General features: G+C 48.9%; 1 protein-coding gene across 2 annotated transcripts in view; it reads left to right on the top strand.

Annotated features, from left to right (window-relative positions):
• Tbk1 (TANK binding kinase 1) overlaps positions 1 to 4,302 on the top strand; it is a 36,497-nt gene extending 32,195 nt beyond the window's left edge. For both annotated transcript variants that reach the window (XM_052753476.1, XM_052753477.1), the window contains exons 19-21: positions 289 to 395; positions 582 to 653; positions 3,521 to 4,302. In XM_052753476.1, the coding sequence (XP_052609436.1) occupies positions 289 to 395; positions 582 to 653; positions 3,521 to 3,572 (231 nt within the window). In that variant the 3' untranslated portion in view covers positions 3,573 to 4,302. The remainder of the gene's footprint in view (positions 1 to 288; positions 396 to 581; positions 654 to 3,520) is intronic.
• Positions 4,303 to 20,328: the final 16,026 nt, after the last annotated feature.

The following is a 20,328-nucleotide window of genomic DNA, read 5'->3' as shown; positions in this document are numbered from 1 at the left end:
GCCTGGCAGCAGACACCCGTACTACTGGCCCATCACCCATGTTTTGTCTTTCAGATGTTGGACAACTAGAAACACTTGATAATTCATCTTTTATTGTTTGTAGGGAAATTTATTTTAGAGGGTACTGAGCTCTTCAGTACTTAGCACTGATAGTTTTGAGCACTACCCAGCATGCACACGGTTTCCCTGCAGAGCGGGCTGGGGATCCGGCCTTCCTGAAGCTGTACGTGCTCTTGATCGGTACTCTGTGCCTTGCCCAGTGACTGACACACTTGCTTTCTGTTGTAGTTACAGGAGACTCTGCCTCAGAAAATGCTGGCGGCCTCCAGTGGACTCAAGCACGCCCTGGCTCCGGTCTACCCCAGCTCTAACACGCTAGTGGAGATGACTCTCGGGTGAGAGGCTCTGTTGGAAACTGGAGTGGGGCCACGTGCTCTCATCTCAGCTTGAAATCTCGTTCGCACATTTCAAAATCCTTGATGTTTACTGTGCTGGGTGGCATTTCCTGCCTACTTAGATTGTAAACCTAAAGCCATGCAAACACGATTCTAGGAGGTTGACGGTCTGCTTTATCCCTCCAGGATGAAGAAACTGAAGGAAGAGATGGAGGGAGTGGTGAAGGAGCTGGCTGAGAACAATCATATTTTAGAACGGTGAGTGGGGCGCAGCTGAGTCGGTACACTGCAGTCCGTCCGTCTGTCTGTCTTTCTCTGCTCAGAAGGTGCGGTAGTGAGAAAGGGGTGGGATGAGGAACTCGTGAAACCCTTTGGCGTTGATTTTTGCTGTCATTGTTTTGTTTTTGATAGGGTCTCACTTTGTAGCTCTGGCTGTCCTCGAACTCACAGAGATCCGCCTGCCTCTCTGCCTCCCGAGTGCTGGGGTTAAAGATGTGCACCACTACGCCTGCTTATTTGACTCTGCACAGGATCTCTTCACAAGAGTCTTCCAGTTTGGGGGTTCAGAGTTTCCCCTAAGACAGCAGTGCTCTGACGGGTGCTAAGAGGCCTAGAAGCCCTCTGCACACCTCCTTTTGTTTACAAGGAGAAAAGCAACGTCACCTTCTAAGAACTGTGCTTGTTCATCTCAACACAGCACGGTTCAAAGTATACTGATGGGATACCTCCGTGCTGAGGCACGGCACTGGAAGATGCCTCCCACAGTTCAACTGAAGGCAGAAAACTGCCTTCTCAGTGGAAACTGTGCAGTTGATGATGTCACAGTCCCAGACCTGAGCCGTGCCCTGCTCAGTGCCCATGGGCGAATGCATGATGCTCGCTGGTGCTCAGCAGACCCAGGGCTTCACTGTCCTGCAGTGCCAGCTGCCAGAATCCCTCAGCTTCCCTTGACTTAATCGTTGCTTACTGTGTACTCAAATGCCGTTTGCTGCTAATTTTCCCCGACTCCTCCTCCACCCCCACACACACTCAGTCACAGGAGTCAAATGTTTGGAACCAGAAGTGTTTGAGGCTCCTGGATTTTTCCAGATAATGAAATGTGGAGATGGCGCCCAAACATAGGCATAGCACCTAAGGGTGTTTCATACATTCCTCATACACACGAGCTGAAAATGATTTTATGTAGGGTTTTGGTGTGCCTGCATCATAAATGCAACTTGTCACAAGAGGTCAGGTATAGACATTTCGTTTTGTGGCCACTTGTCAGTACTCAAAAGTTTCAAGTTTCAGATTATTTCAGGATTCAGATTTTAACATAGTGGAAGCCAAGGCAACAGAGAATATTGTACAGTCTATGTGTACATGGACATCCTGGTTTTACCTCTAGGAGTTTATATCTGAAATCATTCTGACTCAGTTTCCCTCCTTCATCCCATGCTATTCCAGGACACCACTTCCTCCCTTTAGAAATATGAATTGTCTTAAGGCTCGCTTCCCTCTTCCCCTTGACCAGTTCGGTAGTCTCCACAAGGCTTCCTGTTTCAGCCTGCTGACTTGGTTCTACAACCACAGGCCTGGTGTTTACAACCAGAATAGTCTTCTGAAATAGTGATATAAGTATGTCCCCACCTTGCCTTGAAGACTTCTAGCCAGATGTGATGGTACATGTCTTTCATCCCAGCACTCAGAGGCAGGGACAGAGGGGTCTCTGTGAGCTTGAGGCCAGCCTGATCTACAGAGCAAGTTCCAGGACAACCAGGGCTACATAGACAAATCCTGTCTCAAAGAAAAAAAAAGAAAGGAAGGAAGAAAAGGGGAAAAATCCTAAGCCCCTGTTGTCTAGAGAGTGCGTCTGAATCCGTGTGTCCTTGGGGAAGATGGTGTCTTGGTCCTGACCTGGGCACCAGCGTCACTGCCCTCTCCCAAAATAACATTCTGTAAACGAGGTTCCATTCTTCACTCTCCATGGAGTAGGCCATTCTTAGCCCTGTACTTCAGCTTATAAACCTTAACCCCTCGCTTAGAAAACAGTCTCCAATTCTTGTAACATTGTGATTACATCACTTCCCATTTCCTCCTAAAAAGTTTCCCCAGGTCAGGGAATGGCGCTTGTCTCAAGCATGACCACCCACATGGTAGAAAGACCTACCTTCCACAGTGGTCCTCTGACCTCCAGGAGAGCACCATGGTGTGTGTGTGCAGGGCATGTGCAGGGTGCACACACAATGGGTAAATACATGTAATTTTCATGAACATTGTATTTATTATTTTTATGTGTTTGGATGTTTTGCTTGCTTATATGTCTATGTATCACATGCAAGGACTGCTCCCGGAGGCCAGAGAAAGGACGGAATTCCTTGGAACTGGACTTACAGATGGTTGTGAGCCACCATGTTGGTACTGGGAATCAACCAGGGTCCTCTGGACGACAGCCAGTTCTCTTTAACTGCTGAGCTCTCTCTAGCCCCCCGCCCCCACCCCGCCCCGAAATGGTTTCGTTTTTGTTTTTGTTTTGTTTTATAAGACAGGGTTTCTCTGTGTCCTGGAACTCACTCTGTAGCCCAGGCTGGCCTCGAACTACAGAGATCCACCTGCCTCTGCCTCCTGAGTGCTGGGGTTAAAGACACATGCCACCACCGCCCAGCTTTGTTTTTATTTTAAGCTTTCCCAAGCCACTGGATTGTATTCCTTCGTGTAATAATGTCCCTCGTTTTCAGTGAGAAGTAGAGCAGATCACAGTTGCTTCAGTTATTTAAAAATAACGGTTCCTAGGCCAGCCAGATGGTGCAGCACATAAAGGCCCCTGCTGTGCAGGCCTGGTGACCTGAGTTCAGTCCCCAAAACCCACATTAAGGTGCAAGGAGAGAACTGACTCCAAAGTTGTCCTCTGACCGCCAGCTGGGTGCCCTTAAATAATAATAACAACAACAACAAGAGTTCCTCTGAACTCTATTCTGTAATTCTTCTCTGGAGAGCTGGGATGCCAGGAACTGGGGTACAACTCATTGATAGAGTTCTTGCCCAGCATGCCTGAGGACCCTGAATTCAGTCCCCAGAATACGGGGACCCTGGAGAGCACATGAGCGGGTCTGCTGAGATCGTCTTTCTTCTCTTGTGTGTTTCAGGTTTGGGGCCTTAACAATGGACGGCGGCCTCCGCAACGTGGACTGTCTTTAGCTCTCCAGGGACTCTGGGAAGTTCTAGTTTGCACAAGAAGATAACACTGGGGCTCGAAATGAACGCCTTTCTGGGTGGTTCTTATTTCTACAATTCAGTATTTGATGAGGTCATGTAAATATGTACAGTTTGTAAATACAAAAAATACATATATATATATAAATTTTTGGCTGCTGTTGAGATGTAATTTTGCCTTTCAACATTTGAAGTACACAAGGCAGATTGACCTCAGTGAGCTGTAGAAGAAAGCCATGACCAGCCAGTGCTTTGGGATGCTGTCCCCAGTCCTCCAAGTGAGGCTGGAGAAATCCATTGCTCGGTGCCTAAGGAAGATATTTTTTAAATTGGCATCCTTCAAAATCAGAAAGGACTGATAGTTGTGAACGGTGGAGTGGCGGGCTTTGGTGATGGGGAGCAGAGCCGACCCACTGTTTCCCAGGGTCAGCTCCTTTGGCGAGGATGAAAGGGCATTATTTCACTTTACAAGGTGCCCAGGTCTCAGTTCTCCTCGTACATTTAATTTCAGGTGAATTCTTGAGCAAAAAATTTAAAGTGAATTCATTGTTTAAATTATTCATTTTTCCTTTGCTCATAAATGTGTAATTGTCATTCATAGTCTAGTATCATTTCAGTTGTTTTAAGCTGTATATTTCTGTACTTTAATTCTGCTAACTATTTCATGAAATATTCTGCTTACTATTTCATGACAGAATAAATTTCTCAATTTTAATGTAAGAAGCTTGTGTGCTTTTTGTGTCTCTGGTTAGTGAAACAAAATGAGGTATTACTGTTTTTTAAACTGATTGACCTACCACTGAGCCACACCCCACCACTGGACATCTCACCACTGAGCCATATCCCACCACTGGACATCTCACCACTGGACATCTCAGCATTGAGCCACATCCCACCACTGGGCCACATCCTCCCGCTAGGCCACATCTTCAGTCCACAAGTTATGCTAAAAGAAGCCAGGCTCCTGGTGATGGGAAATTATTCTCAGAATATTGGATGTGGTGGTAGCACTGTCCCTGTTATAAACTTCATGCTGTACAAAATGAAAGGTAATGTTTTCCTTGGGAAACTTACCTGGAGTTCTAGGCGGAAGGAGTGACTTATCAAGAAGTTTGTCCATGAGGATTTTGATTGGCCTGGATTTGGGTTTGACAGATTGTTGAAGGACAGTTAGACAGGACCTCCGAGCTCTAAAAGACACTGGAGCAGTGCAACCAACTGTTACCCTGAACTGAAATGCATTAGCATTTTACATTATTGTGGGGCTATACAGGAGTTTTCAGTGTCACACACACCCTGTGGAAGTAAGAGTCTCAGGACATCGGCCAAAGGAGGATTTCTCCCACACTCCCTTTCTTTACTGAAGCCGGCCATAGTGGTGCACGTGCCTGCAGTTCCTGCTGTTCTAGAGGCTGAGGCCGCTCACTGGGCCAACACAAGCCAGGTCCTGTCTCAAGGAGAATATCGGGGTCAGCAGAACGGCTCAGTGGGTTAAGATGCTTTATTCCAAGCCTTCTCTGGGCCCAGTCCCCGGGTAGAAGGAGAGGACTGACTCCCATCAGTTGTCCTTGGACAGCCACACAGCCACCATGCCACACATACCCACAAGGTAGGTGTGTCGGTAAATAAAAGCAGTGTTTGTGGGCAGACACTGTCGAAACATTTAAAGAAATGCTTAAGAATATTGTTTAAGCCGGGCATGAGGACACACACCTTCAATCCCAGTACTCGGGAGGCAGAGGCAGGCACATCTCTTGAGTTTGAGGCCAGCCTGGTCTAAAAATCGAGATCCAGGACAACCAGGGCTATATAATGAGGTCCTGTCTCAAAAAATAATGTCAACAACAACAAAGTATGTTATTTTAGCTAGATTCCCTTCCCTGTATCACTTTGAAAGAACAATTTACCCGAAAAGCCTTAAACTTACAGTTTTTGTCTTGTTTTGTTTTTCTGAGACAGGATTTCTCTATGTAACGGCAGTGTTGTTCCGGAACTCCCTCTGTAGACCAGGCTGGCCTCAAACTCACAGAGATCCGCCTACCTCTGCCTCCCGAGTGCTGGGATTAAAGGCGTATGCTACCACTGCCCCGCCAAACTTACAGTTTTTCAAATCCATATTTTATTTACATGTTGGGGGGTGAGGTCCCCACAGAGGCAAGAGGCTTAGGTCCCCTGGAGCTGGAGTTACAGCAATTATGAGTCATTTGACATGGCTGCTGGGAACTGAACTCTGGTCCTCTGGAAGAGCAGCAAGCACTCTTAACTGTGGAGCCATCCCTCCTGCCTCTACACGTTTGTTGGACCTGAATTTGTGTCCCATTTATCACAGGACTGAAAGTCCAAATCCGTAACATGGACTGAGAACAGAATAGGGATGGAGAGCATCTGGTCCTAACTAACAACCAGAAGCATGACAGACAGCCACTCTCTCATTTCTCCCTCCATGACAACCAGACCCAAACAGTCGCCATGGTAACATGCTGTCCTATCATGCGGCTTTCCTTGTTATTTTAAGGATGGCTCAAATAGTCGGTCTGGCTATTTTAGGAACCAAAAAGTGTAAGGAGAGGGGACAAGTTTGTGTCCTTTGACTCAAGCAGAATGCATGAAGACTGACTGTTAGGCATTGATGTCTGCTGAGAGGATAATGCAGCAGGGCTAGATACAGTGGCACACTCAGGAGGCAAAGGCAGGAGAGCCCCACGTTCAGGGCCAGCCCCCGTACAGTAGTAAAACTCTGCCACAAAATAGGATGATGATGGGCCGGGCGGCGGTGGCGCATGCCTTTAATCCCAGCACTCGGGAGGCAGAGCCAGGCGGATCTCTGTGAGTTCGAGGCCAGCCTGGTCTACAGAGCGAGATTCAGGACAGGCACCAAAACTATACAGAGAAACTGCGTCTCGGAATGACGATGATGATGATGGTTTCTATAGCATTGTAAAACAAAAAAATTGAAGGCTAAAACAGCCCTGGAAAAATCTTGTTCTTTTACACATTTCTTGACTCCAGAATTAGTCAAATTCTTTTTCTCTAGGATAAGTTCTTGCCAAGGTGAGAAGCACACAAATCAAATGGGACCAAGGCTATGGCACTAGGAGGTATACTGTCAGCGCTAACTCCTAGGGACTGGTGGTCCAGGACAGGCCTGTTGGGGGCTGAGTCTGCGGATACGCAGCATCCTGTCACTCCTCTGGAAGTAACTGATGAAGGAAGTCAGGCCTGCACCTGAAAATTCTCAAGTGTTGCCTTAAGCTAGTGGTTCCCTTGAGACGACATAAAACTCTTCAGAAAGAGCACCTCCATACAGTGTCTAGTGACGAGGGTCAGAGTCCAAAGGACAAGCCAGGGGGTGTCAAAGAGGGGATGTAGGACTAACATGGTCATCCTCCAGGCATGGTGGCTGAAAGGGAATTTGAGGCTACCGTGTCCTGCGGGTGTCACCGCTCTGTGTGAACGCTGTGTGGGGAGTCTGACAAAAACCATGACTATCAGAAAGGCTCGGCAGCTCTCTCCCTGCTTCTTCAGATCTCCAGCTTGCTCAATGAACCAGAAATTCAGGTCGCCCTGGAATCAAAGAGGAGGAAAGTTGCTCTGAGCTAGTGCTTAACTTAAAACCCCGTTTTCTTTTTCTTTTACCAAAACGGAGCCTGCTCCAGGTGGGGAAGAAATGGAGGTCTTAAATTCTTTTAAAATATTGACAAGGTCATCTCGGGGGGGGGGGGGGGGGGGGGGGGGGGGGGGGGGGGGGGGGGGGGGGGGGGGGGGACTGAGAGAACACAGCATAAAGCTAGAAGGATAGCCGTTTTCTATAATCTTTGGGATCTAGCTTCTGAAACTAGAGACAGTTTCATTTTAAAAGAAGAAAAAAACATCCTTTGCTTTTGGTGAACCCTAATTTGATCCTATTACCAAAGATCTCTTAGAATGCCCAGGTCTGAAAATACACGTCAGGCCAAGTGATGGTGGCACACACTTTTAACCCCAGCACTCCGGAGGCAGAGGCAGGCGGATCTCCGTGAATTAGAGGCCAGCCTGGTCTATAGAGTGAGTTCCAGGACAGCCAGAGCCACACAGAGAAACTCTCTCAAAAAAGAAAAAAACGCCTCCCAGCCCAATTCTGTACTTTACGTTTTTGTGAACTATACCCCAAGGGCATGAATTTAGGTCGAGTGGCATTGTGGACTCGAGTCCTAGAACCAAGCTGCCTTGACCCATAAGCCTGCCCACCACCTCCTACGTTCCTCGCTCACAGTACCTGCCTTGTAGGGCTGACGGAGAAGACTGAGTTAAAAGGAATACTGTGTTTATACATCAGAGCCTCGCACATAATATATACTCAGTAGAGGTTATCTTCTATTTCTAGTTATGATGGTGCATGTAGGAAAGTAGTTCATGTTTAAGTCCTTTAAAGCCAAAAAAAAAAAAGAAAAGAAAAAGCCTAAATATAAATGAAGTAGAATTTGATGTTTAGCTCCCCAGATTCTGTTACTATTTCTGCTAGATAAAAAGGCCTGAGGTCATAACTGAAAAGAAGAGGACGTTGGAAATAAACAGGAGTGAAGAACACAAGATGGTGGATTGCTGGGCAGGGCCCTCCTCCCGGCCAAACTGCTCAGCTGTGTCTGCTTGAAATCCATCATCACGGCTGGCCTTGTTGACTGTGGGCGGTCCCTCCTCGACCGAGGGAGCCGGGATGATCCTCAGCCCCTTCCGCTGGATACTTAGCCACTCCTCCCAACCAGTTGTATGCATTTCTGCCCTGATTGCCTGTGGCCTGGGGGCCTGGGGGAGGGACTAGAGGATATGAACGGGAGAAGACTGAAGGGGGTTTCCATCTGCTCGGCAGTGGGAAACCGTCATCCATGCTGGGCGAGCACCTTCCGGTGTGGGCGATTTAAAATCACTCATGCTCCTGCCCGTGACCCTTCCCCATGCTCTGTAAGTAATCCTCAGAAACTCACTGGTTCTCCAGGGTGAAATCGAACTTCGGTTTGTCATTGGGACCTCAGGAGGAGGAGAGGGTTGATGTCGTCCCAGCCTACCAAGGACGAGAATTCTCAAGAGAGATGTAGGTACAGCCTCCGTGGGGTGGTTGAAATAGGAATGGCCCCCATAGGCTCAAGGGTTTGAATGGTTGGTCGCTAGGGAGTGGCACTCACAATTAGAAGTGCCTTGTTAGAGTAGGTGTGCCCTTGTTAGAGGAAGTGTGTCACTGGGGGTGGGCTTTGAGGTTTCAAACACTCAATCCAGGCCCAGTGTCACTCTCTCTTCCTGCTGCCTGTGGATCCAGAGGTAGAACTCTCAGCTACCTCTCCAGCACCATGTCTGCCTGCATGCCTCCATGCTTCCTATCCTGATGATGACGGACTAAACCTCTGAAACTGTAAGCCAGCCCCAGTTAAATGTTTTCCTTTGCAAGAGTTGCTGTGGTCATGGTGTCTCTTCACAGCAATAGAAATGCTAAGACACTCTGAGGAGTCTATATTAAAATCTTAGAATAGAGAAGGTTCAAGTGTCTACAGGTGCCAGAGATGTCTACAAGCAGCTACAGGAGCTAGAGATGGCCTTGTTCAGAGTAAGGGAAAAGAGGGGTTACCCAGGACTCCCCAAAGCTCCAGGTGTGGTTTTCTGAAGAAAGGTTTGCCATCAGGGAGATTAAGCCACGTGCTGCGCACTCTGCTGAGGATGACTTGCAGGGACAGTCACAGGAGACTAGAGATTGGAGCACCTCAACCAAAACACAAGCCCCGCAGTGTGACCGATCTGGACGCAAAGACCTACCCCTCCACACACCCAAGAGCTAGGCCCCATGTCGCTCCTCTGGCTGCCACACCCGAGTGATGCTTCTGACGTTTGTGACCAGCCCCATAGCGATGGGCAGTTGTGCCCCTGTACCAGTTATGGTCCCAAAGGAACAGGGAGATGGAGTCAGGGTGGGCAGGACTGAGGAAGGACCTCCAATGGGGATGTTATCTCACCCACTGGAAAAGGACAGGGAGAGAGGGGTCACGTCCTCTAGGAGGCTGAGACAGGGGTCTCAATCCAGTTATGACATTCCTGCTCCTGTCTGCCTTCTCCTACACCTCTTCCCATGCAGTATGTCCTCAATCCTGGGAGGTACACTGTCCACACAAAGGCCCTAAAAGTAGGCAGATTCCCTAGGCTAGACCTGAAGGTAGGAAGTCTCTTTTAATGGTGACAGTTTTTTGTTTTTTGTTTTGTTTTTAGACAGGGTTTCTCTGTGTAGTCCTGGCTGTCCTGGAACTCACTCGGTAGACCAGGCTGGCCTTGAACTCACAGAGATCCGCCTGCCTCTGCCTCCCGAGTGCTGGGGTTAAAGGCGTGCGCCACCTGCCGAGCTTAATGTTGACAGTCTGAACCTGATGCTATGAGGGTCAAACAGGAGTTGTGGATCCTGTAATAGGCACACAGGAAAAACCATAGTGCTTCCTCCTTCCACGAACCTTCTGGCCTGGTTTTCGTGACATGGTCACCCACTGTCTGGGTAGCTGCCATCGTCTGTACTGAAACTCTGACTAACATGGTTGGCTTGTCGCAAGGTAACTCCTTCAGGGAACGCACAGACTCTTAAAGCCGAATAGAAAATCTTCCTAGCCAGCTGGTGGCCACACAAGGAACTCACCCAGATCATGCAGCACCCTCCCTGGGCCCCAAGCACGCACATGGCGCACCTACATATATGCAGGCGAAACACACATAAAATAAAATGAATAAATCTAATAACAATTTTTAAACATTATTTATTATTAGGAAGGTGGCTCACTCCATAAAGGGTTTGCTACGCAAGCATGAGAACCTGAGCTCAGGTCTCCCACACCCAAGGAAAAGCTGGGGGTGGCAGCCCATGCCTGTCATCTCAAGGGTGGAGGGGTAGAGGTAAGAAGCATCCCCTGGATGTGCCGATCAGCCAGCCTAGCCAGACTGGTAACCTTCAGGCTCCATTGAAAGGTTCTGTCTCAAAAATAGGGTGGAGAGCCGCTGAAGAGGACACCTAACGTCAACTCCTGGCCTTCACACACACTCACACATGAACATGTGCACATGTGTACACCACGTGCACACACTGGAAGCTAGCAAACTTAGAGCCAGAGGTCCAGCTCGGTGGTAAAGCATGTGCAGAGCAGGTGTGAGTCCCCGAGCTCAATCCCTAGCATCACACTAGTGACATTCAGTAAAACAGCCAACTTTCTGGAAGTCCAGGAAGCATGGCAATTAATAAACACCCTTGGAGAGGCCCTGCGCATCGTTCATCCAGACAGATCTGGCAAGAGAACTCAAAGGAGGCCACCCTTTAAAAATGCCACAGAGCCTGTGGTGAGGAGAGGTCTTCGGGCACAGAACCAGCCCACCTCACTCCCCCTGTCTCTCCCCCCCCCTTTGTCTCTCTCTCTCTCTCTCTCTCTCTCTCTTCCTCCCCCCTCCCTTGGCATATAAAATAAAAAAGCAGAAATTTAGTGGCGTTTCTGATCTCCAGATGTCAAACAAACCCACAATGAAGCTTCATCTGGGATCCTGCTGAGGGGCATGGGGGGAGGGGCGGGTCGGCAGGGATCCAACTTCAAGGGCCCTTAGCCGCCAGGCACTGCCACCATGGTGGGCCTTGGTGATGAGATGCATGGGTAAAATGTTTAATCCCTTGTCCATCCCCAGCCTCCCCACCAGGCTCAAAGCGCGCGCACAGCAGCATAGAAACATTACTCGTGTTTCTAACCCCAGCTTCTTGACATTAGCCATTTTGAAGTTGCCAACTGTGTTAGTGAGGGTTCTTATTGCTTCGATGAAACACCATGACCAAAGCAAGTTGGGGAGAAAAGGGTTTATGTGGCTTATAACTTCCTTATTACTGTTCATTATCAAAGACAGTCAAGACAGGAACTGAAGCAGGGCAGGAACCTGGAGGCAGGAGCTGATGCTGAGGCCGTGGAGGGGTGTGGTTATTGGCTTGCTTCCCATGGCTTGCTCAGCCTGCTTTCTTACAGAACCCAGGACCATAGCCCAGCGATGGCACCACCCACCACGGACTGGACCCTCCCCCATTGATCACTAATTAAGAAAATGCCTTACAGGTTTGCCTACAGCACCATCTTATGGAGGCATTTTCTTAATCAAGGTTCCCTCCTCTCAGATGGCTTTAGCTTGTGTCAAGCTGACATAAAACCAGCCAGTACACCAACTCTGAAGCGGTCGGTACAATCTGAATTCTTAGGCTTTTCCCCAGGATGATTGAGGGTTTTTTGTGATGATGGCTATGGAAGTTGTGGACCAGGACCAGATCAAAACAAGAAACAAAGGAGCTGTAAGTCGACCCCGTCTCTGAAACCACCCTGTAGGCTGTGGAAACTACCCACTTATTTGGTTTCTGCTAAAGAAGTTGGGGCGTATAGATGTTTACCTGTCTCCTGGGGTGGGGCAGGCTGTTGTTTGTGAGGTAGGGTATGCAGCCCAGACCGGCCTCAAACTCAGAATCCTCCTGCCTCAGCACGTACCACCACATCTGATGCCGTAAAATAATCTTGATAATGTGGCTTATGGGATAGAGAGGTAAGGGAGAATTATCTTTGTGCCCGTGACCACTCCCTCACACTACTCTGGGGAACCAGAAAGACTGTTGCTTCTAAACAAGTAACAATTCCCACATCCAGGCTTCATGGCACAGGAGAGAGGAACAGGGAGGCAGGTACTGGCTCATCCCAGAGAGAGCAAGGCCTCTCCTCAGGTTGGCCATGGCTCTGCCGCCTCTGGAGCCCCTTTCTCTGCTCAGCTGTGGGGGAAACAAATGGACTTCTTTGTGCCAACATCACCCTGCAGATAAAGATGTCCCTGAGGTCCTAGAAAACTGTCTTTGGGCTCCCCAGGCACATCAACCTTCTGCAGGAATTGCCTGTGAAGATCAGCTCCGGGCTGGCATGGGAGCCAGAGTTCTGAGAGGCTGTGATCAGGGACGGTGACCTCTGGGATGCATGGAGGAAGGGAGGATTGCCACAGGGGCAGATGCTCTCAGTGAAGTGCCCTCACCGAAGCCCATCCTCCCTTCCTGCATCCCAAGCTTGAATTACCAGAAAGGAAGAAGGTGGTGGGGAGGTACTTATAAGGGGCTCGCCTGGGATCCTATCCGTCAGCCATACTGCCCTCCACCCACTTTTCCTTTTGGTTTGGTTTGTTTTAGTTTTTCAATACAGGGTTTCTCTGTGCAGCCCTGGATGTCCTGGAACTCGCTCTGTAGACCAGGCTGGCCTCGAACTCAGAGATCAGCCTGCCTCTGCCTCCCGAGGGCTGGGATTAAAGGCGTGCGCCACCACCGCCTGGCTCTTGTTTGTTTTTTAAAGGGGAAAAAAGACTTATTTCGTATGTCTGTGATTGAGTGTATGTACGCTCATCATGTGTGTGTAGGTGCCTGTGGAGGCCAGAAGCAGGTGTCAGGTCCCCAACAGCTGGAGTAACAGATGGTTTTAAGCTACCTGATGTGGATGCTGGAAATGAAACTTGGGTCCTCTGCAGAGCAGTAAACACGCTTTTTGTTGTTGTTTTTTATTTTTTAAATGTATGTGTATGGGTAATTTGCCTGCATGCTTAGAGGTCAGAAGAGGGATCCCTTGGAACTGGAGTTACAGGTGGTTGTGAGCTGCCATATATGTGCTGGAAATCCATCCCAAGTTCTCTGCAAGAGCAACAAGTGTTCTTAACCACTGAGCCATTTACCTGCCCCAGGCCTGACTTCTGTAATATATCCGTGACTCAGCCACCCACATGCTCCCTCTCCTTTTCCGCCCCTTGCATCCCTGTCTGTCTGGCCTCTGTAGAGTCCTGGTGAGCCTTGGTTTGGAAGAGGAAAATGGGCAAGCAGGTAACAGTGTGAGCATGGGGTGAGATTCCTACAGACTTAGAGTTCCTTTGCCTCTGCCTTTTCCCTTGTGCCTGCTTTGGAGTTTATTATGTTGCTTCCGGGGTGATCAGAAACACACAGACCTCCCGCCAGGACAGATGTGAGAATCAAGGCTATCATCGGCCATCTCACTGAGACTGTGATATACACAGAAGGGAAGGTGGGGCTGGGCCTGGGGTCTCCTCAGGAGGCTGAGGCAGGAAGTTTACAAGTTCAAGGCCTACCTGGGCCACAAAGAGAATTCAAGGTCAGCCTGAGCAACTCAGACCCATCTCAGAATAAAAAATAAAGTGAGGAGGGCTGGGGATGGAGCTTTGTGGTCGAGTGTTTGAGTAGCAAGTGCTTGAGGCCTTGAATTCGGTCTCCAATGCACCCCATAACCTGGGCATGGTGGGTGTGAGGTTTGCTTTTATTGACATCTTGACAAAATGTAGACTCACCTGTGGACCAAATCTCAATGAGAGGTTTTATCTAGCTCAGGTTGGCCTGTGCGCATGCCTGTAACAGGTTTTCTAAACTGCATGGATCAAACCGGAAGATCCACTCGGCGTGTGAGTGGCTCCATTCCCTGGGTTTGGGTGGTTGTCTTGTTAGGATTTCTAGTGCTGGGATAAAACACTGAAAGAGGCCGGGCGGAGGTGGGTCACGCCTTTAATCCCAGCACTCAGGAGGCAGAGGCAAGCGGATCTCTGTGAGTTCGAGGCCAGCCTGGGCTACAGAGGGAGATCCAGGACAGGCACCAAAGCTACACAGAGAAACCCTGTCTCAAAACAACAACAAAAAAACAAAACAACAACAACAAAAAAACACTGAAAGCAATTTGGGGAGGGAAGAGTTTATTATTATTATTAGTTAATAATAATAATAATAATAATGATGGTAAGAAAACATCATGTGCATCAAAATTGAAAGCCCTAATGTTAAAAAAAAATAGATATTTTAGTGAATAAATGATCAGTCCTCAGAAAGTATGAAGGGACCAAAAGGCAAGGAAGGACAGGAACTCTTGGGTACTGTAGGAGACTAGGGACACATTATAATCAAGACCATGTAGGAGTCTGAATGGAGCATTAGTGGGGCGTTATTGGAGGAAAGGGCAGAGCATGGAAATCTTTAGTTTAATAAATAAAAGACAGGTCACAATTGGTTGAGGGAAGCCAAGGCAGTTACATGGAGAGGGGACTGAAGCTGAGACCCCAGAAGAGTGCTGCTCCCTGGCAGCTCAGCTTGCTTGAGGTGGCACCACCCGCCGTGCTTATGGAGGCAGTTTCTCAATTGAGGTGCCCTCTTTGCAGATAACTCTAGCTTGTGTCCAGTTGACAAAAAGAAACAGAGAGGAAAGAGAGAGGGTGAGAGAGAGAGAGAGAGAGAAGGAGAGAGGGAGAGAGGGAGAGAGGGAGAGAGGGAGAGAGGGAGAGGATAAATCAGGACATCTGTGGACTGTATGAGCAGGAAAAGTGAGCGGAGCACTTAGAAGCATGCATGCGGTCATTTCTCTCTGCTTCCGGCTCCTGCCTGCCTCGGCTTCCCAGCAGGGAAAGGCTGTAACTCCGAACTGAGGGTTAAGGCAAACCCTTTCTTCCCCGTTTGCTGTTTGCCTGAGCGGTTTACCACCAAGTCTCACGACTCAAGCCTGGTCCCTAGGAGAGGTCGAACTACTGCCTGCTGCAGCCAGCTGTTCCTCTGACTGCCATGCAAATGCTGTCACATGCACACACACGCGCGCGCGCGCGCGCGCGCGCGCGCGCACACACACGCACACGCACACCAATCAATCAATCTATACAAAAGAAATTAATATTAAATTAGAAGCTCTTATTTCCTGTCCAATCCAGTGTGTCCCAAACGTCAGTTAGCATCAGAACACACCAATCTAAGGAAACCTGCTTCAGGCAACTGGACCCGGAGAGGTTTTTGGAAGGTCCCACAGGGGAGTTGTCAGGAAGGCCTGACCAGGAGAACTTGGGTTTCTGTTCTAACTAGGCCAGTTCTTTATTCCACGTCAAACCTGCCGCTCTGACGATGTTCTTTAAAGGTGATCTGAAATGTTTTGAAAAGGGAACATCCTTTTGTGAGCCTGACCCAAGGAGACGGAAATAAGCTTGAATCAGCTGCAGAGGGGCCCTCCCGTTAGCCTGCAACAGAAAGGTCGGGAGACAGCACATGCTCACCTCACATCATCCCTGCTGCCAGGAGTGGGGTTCACAGCAAAGTCCTGGAGGTGGGGGTGACTCAAGCTGAGGGACTCCTGGTGGCCTCACAAGACTGACCTGGGACACTTCTTCTTTCTCATTCTGAGTCCCCTCGGCTGTAACATTCAGATAGGCTTGTTGAAAAACTAAATGGTATCTAGAGAAAGCACTTCCTACGACAGGTACTGGACATGAGCACTTCTACTTGAGAGAAACTGACTCATACAGCAGGAACCGGTCATGTGTGCATTGTGCGGCCAGCAGAAGGTGCGGCCCAGATTAAAGGTGGAGCACAGCCTCCAGCTCACAGAGATCTGCCTGGTCTACAAAGCGAGTTCCAGGAAAGGCGCAAAGCTACACAGAGAAACCCTGTCTCGAGAAAAAAAAAAAAAAAGATATAAGAACTAGATAACAAGAAGCCTGCTGCGGCCATACAGTTTGTAAGCAATATAAGTCTCTGTGTTTACTCGGTTGGGTCTGAGCGGCCGTGGGACTGGCGTGTGAGAGAGATTTGTCCTGACTGTGGGTCAGGCAGGAAAACTCCAGCTACACTGTAATTGTTATATTGCCTGAAAGATTTTGTTGGAGTTTATAAACTGTAAGGGAAAGAATAAAGATAGAGTTAAAATGGCTTAGAAGGAAAACATCAAGAATGAGAAAATTAGGAGGAGAGCATCAAGAGACTTTGAAGGAGAAGGGAAACATCTAGAGAGACAGAAGGGGCATTTCTAGATGGAGGTAAGAAAAGAGAATACAGAACACAGGATGGGGAATACAGAGGAATAGAGAAGGAAATGATCAAGAGAGAGAGTGTGTCTTTCCCCCTAACCTCCTCAGATAAAAAAAAAAAGTCCTATTACTTAGTGGATTCCCTTTGAGCCCTCCCCTGCTGGAGGCTGGTTCCCTGGGCAGCAGTAGATACCAGAACTGCTGTCTCAGGACCAACTGTTAAAAGGACCAGCCCTTCTCTACTGTCTTTCCGCATTTGAAGTCAGGTGACCGATGTGTGTGGACTTCGTTCTGCACTCTCTAGTCTACCACAGGATGTGTTGTTTGGGGGTTCGGTTTGGTTGGTTTGGGTTTGTTGTTATGGGGTCTCAGGTAGTCCGGGTAGAGTCTGAATTCTACTATGTAGCTGAGGATGGTCTTGAACTCATGACCCTCTTTTTTTCAACCTCCTGAGTGCTAGAATTACAGGCTTGTGATACCACATTGGGTTGAAAACTGCTCTTTGATGTTTTTATTGTGTTAAAGTGTGTATAGTGGATATAGCATAAAATTTGCCATTTTACCCCCCTTTTGAAAGAAAAAGAGAGAGAGACAGACAGGCAGACAGACAGAGACAGAGACACAGACAAGTCTGTAGAGCCAAGGCTGATCTCAGACACAATCCACCCCCCACCCTCCGCACCCCACCCCCTACCCCGCCTATATCCTAAGAGCTGGAATTACACATTTTAACCATTTTAAATGCAGGACACGGTGACATTAATCACATTTACACTGTAGCGCTATCATCAATTACTATTTTTCCCAAAATGAACATTAAAAAAAAAAAACAACGAAGCATTATTTCAAACTTTGGAAGTTTGAATGCCACTTCCTAATTCTCTAGTTTTGTTTCCAGAGAAACGTTAGGGCTGAAAAACAGTTCTGTGGTAGAGACCTTGCCCGGCTTATGTAAGACCCTACGTTCAGGCCGGGCGGTGGTGGCGCACGCCTTTAATCCCAGCACTTGGGAGGCAGAGCCAGGTGGATCTCTGTGAGTTCGAGGCCAGCCTGGGCTACCAAGCGAGTCCCAGGAAAGGCGCAAAGCTACACAGAGAAACCCTGTCTCGAAAAACGGAAAAAAAAAAAAAAAAAAAAAAAAAAAAAAAGACCCTACGTTCAGTTCCCAGGACCACAAAAAAAAAAATAAACTTAAAATTGCTAATGTTCCAGAAAGGTAAATCCAAGAGAAAAGGAGAGTTTCCAGGGCTCTCAGAGCTACTGTAGACGCATCGCTAGTCTCAAAGAAGTGACAACTGAGACCCGGAGATCACGCTGCCACTGAGTGACAGAGCCAGCTGAGGAAAAAAATAAAAAATAGCTATTTTTGTGCGGTTGGGGGGATTTGACCAAATCCTCACAGCCTCCCTCTGCGGATCCGGCTTTGGTAAAATCCGCTTTCCTCACATTTAAAAACATCTTCGGGGAGTAAGCAAGGGAGAGAAAACTGCCTCGTGGCCAGCAGAAGGCAGAGGTGTAGAAAAGTGCAATCACGGGTGGAATGATTCACCCACAGGAGAGCCAGCTGCTGGTGCTCCGGGATGCTGAGCCAGGCTGCACTCAGCGGCGCCCTCCTCTGGCACGAATTACACACTGCATCCGGGACGAAAACCCTGTGCACTTGGCAGCTGGGCTGGAGCTCTTGGACCAGCCTCTCCTCCCCTCACTATTACCATAGGGTCCCCCAGGACCATTATCCAACTCATCACGTGAAGTGGGAGTTCCTAGTATACAGAAATATCCAGGTGCTAGTGCCCCGGTCGGTCAGCCGCCCTGGTCACGAGTGCAAATTTTCTTAACCAGCAGCACATAGGGGTTTCTTTAGACTCCGTTAAAATCAGGGCTCACCCTTGCAGGGCTGGGATCAGCTACCTATGCAACTTTCACATGTGTTAAGACTTAGTCAGGAAGCCTTCAATCCCAGCACTCCGGAGGCACAGGCAGGCAGATCTCTGAGTTCCAGGACAGTCGAGTCTACAAAGCGAGTTCCAGGACAGCCAGGGCTGTTACATAGAGAAACCCTGTCTCGAAAAACCAACCAACCAAACAAACAAACAATTCAGGAGACTAGAAATGGTGCAATAGTTGAGAAGAGTCCTTGCAGTTCATCCAGGAGATGGGAGTTCGGACCCCAGCATCCACATCACAGGCAGCTCACAAGCACCTGCAACTCCAGCTCCAAGAGATCCAACACCCCATTCTGGCCTCTATGGGCACCTACACACGCACACACACACACACACACACACACACACACACACACACCCCTACCTTGGTGGTGCAGATCTGTAGTTTTAGCTACTTGAGGCGGGAAAAGCCCAAGTTCAAGGCCTTCCTGGACTGCAGAGCAAGTTCAAAGCTAGTCTAGCAATGTAGACCCAGTCTCAACATGAAAAAAATTAAAGAGGGCTGGAGAACTTTCCTAGCCTCTAGCACATGCAAGGCTCGGAGGGTTCAATCTGGGGTACCGTCAAAATAAAACAGACTGAATCAAGTGGGAACTATTATTCTCCTCGTGTTACAAATTAAATGGTGAAACAGAGTGGTGTGTGTACATGGCGGGGTGGGTTACAAAGTTGCCAAACACTACCCAGCTCTAAGTGTGTGAGTTCAGAGATCTCCTAACTAGTCGTATGTAAGGGGCACCTCTAATCAAACCATGGGTCTCTCAACCTTTGCCAATGTGGTTTATGGATGTAGGTGGGAAAGTCCGACAGCCCCTGAGGAGGGGTGGCCTGGCATGCTGGTGGCCTGTTAGAATATCCAGGGAGCCAGGACTGGAGTGAGGCCGGGCCCCTGCCTGGTAGGCTCTGAGTCACACAGGTCAGTGGGGCTGGCCCCCCGGCTCAGGCTGTCACCCTCAGCTGTCACTCAGCGCTACTCAGCCGGGCTGGGCTCTGCTCAGAGATGGGGACAGCGATTTATAAGCTCTCAGATAAAATCAACTTTCAGGTGAAGAAAACTCACAGGCCGGGTAAGCTTTCGCCTCCTTTCAGAGGTCTGAGGGCCCCGGGGCTGCTGGGAGGGATCAGGGACCCACGTTAATTGAATTGCGTATGCCTTTGATGTTGCAAGACCCAGCTGGTTCTGGGGGGCCAGGGATGAACACTTCAGCCGGGCCTGCTGCTTGGGCTTCTCACCATCTGAGTCCGTTTATGAGCCATTTCCCTAGGAAGCTTTGTTTCTTGTAAGCAAGTGTGCTTTCAAACGTTGCATGAGTCGAACAAAGGCTGAGCCCCGCAGCCAGCCGACGGGACGGCTCAGAGGGTCTGAGTCTCGGGAACAGATGGGGCGTTGACTCCAGCGTTATTTTGACCAGTTATAAATACCAAGGACATGTGTTTTTGCTGTCCAGATTCTTCCTAAAAGGACACAAGAACTCTCAGGCTGTGACTCCAGGTTCTCAGCAAGTGAGGGAACGTTTGGGTAGCTGCACTGGGGGAAGGCTGGTGGGGGAGTGTATTCAGGTGCCGCAGCATCTCCCGAAGAATGCCTGGTGGGGCTGGGGTTCCCTGGGTTTTCAGAAAAAGGGGGAAGGTCTTGATTATCAGCAGATGTTCCACGAAGTTTTAACAGAAATGAAATCCTGAGGAAAAGAAGGGTTTGTAGATGCCCGGTCCCGAGACTTGTAGAGCCTCTGCAAGATCGGAAGTGTCTTGCAGGTGTGCGCGCGCGTGCGGGGTGTGTGTGTGTGTGTGTGTGTGTGTGTGTGTGTGTGTGTGTGTGTTGAGAGATCAAGGGAGGAGGGAAGAAGGGAGGGAGGAACGGTCTCAGAAAGGACACCTATGACCTTGATCCATGACCTGCTGTTTCTTGGTGTACCTAGCAAACTGCCAGACTTAAGACTAAGGTATGACAAATGTCTGGGCTGTGTGTT

The sequence above is a fragment of the Peromyscus californicus genome, unplaced genomic scaffold (genome assembly GCF_007827085.1).
Source record: "Peromyscus californicus insignis strain IS unplaced genomic scaffold, ASM782708v3 Scaffold_24__1_contigs__length_46423439, whole genome shotgun sequence".
NCBI classification, from domain to species: Eukaryota; Metazoa; Chordata; class Mammalia; order Rodentia; family Cricetidae; genus Peromyscus; species Peromyscus californicus.
The sequence above is the reverse complement of the archived record's forward strand: the minus strand, read 5'-3'. Positions and strand labels throughout refer to the sequence as shown.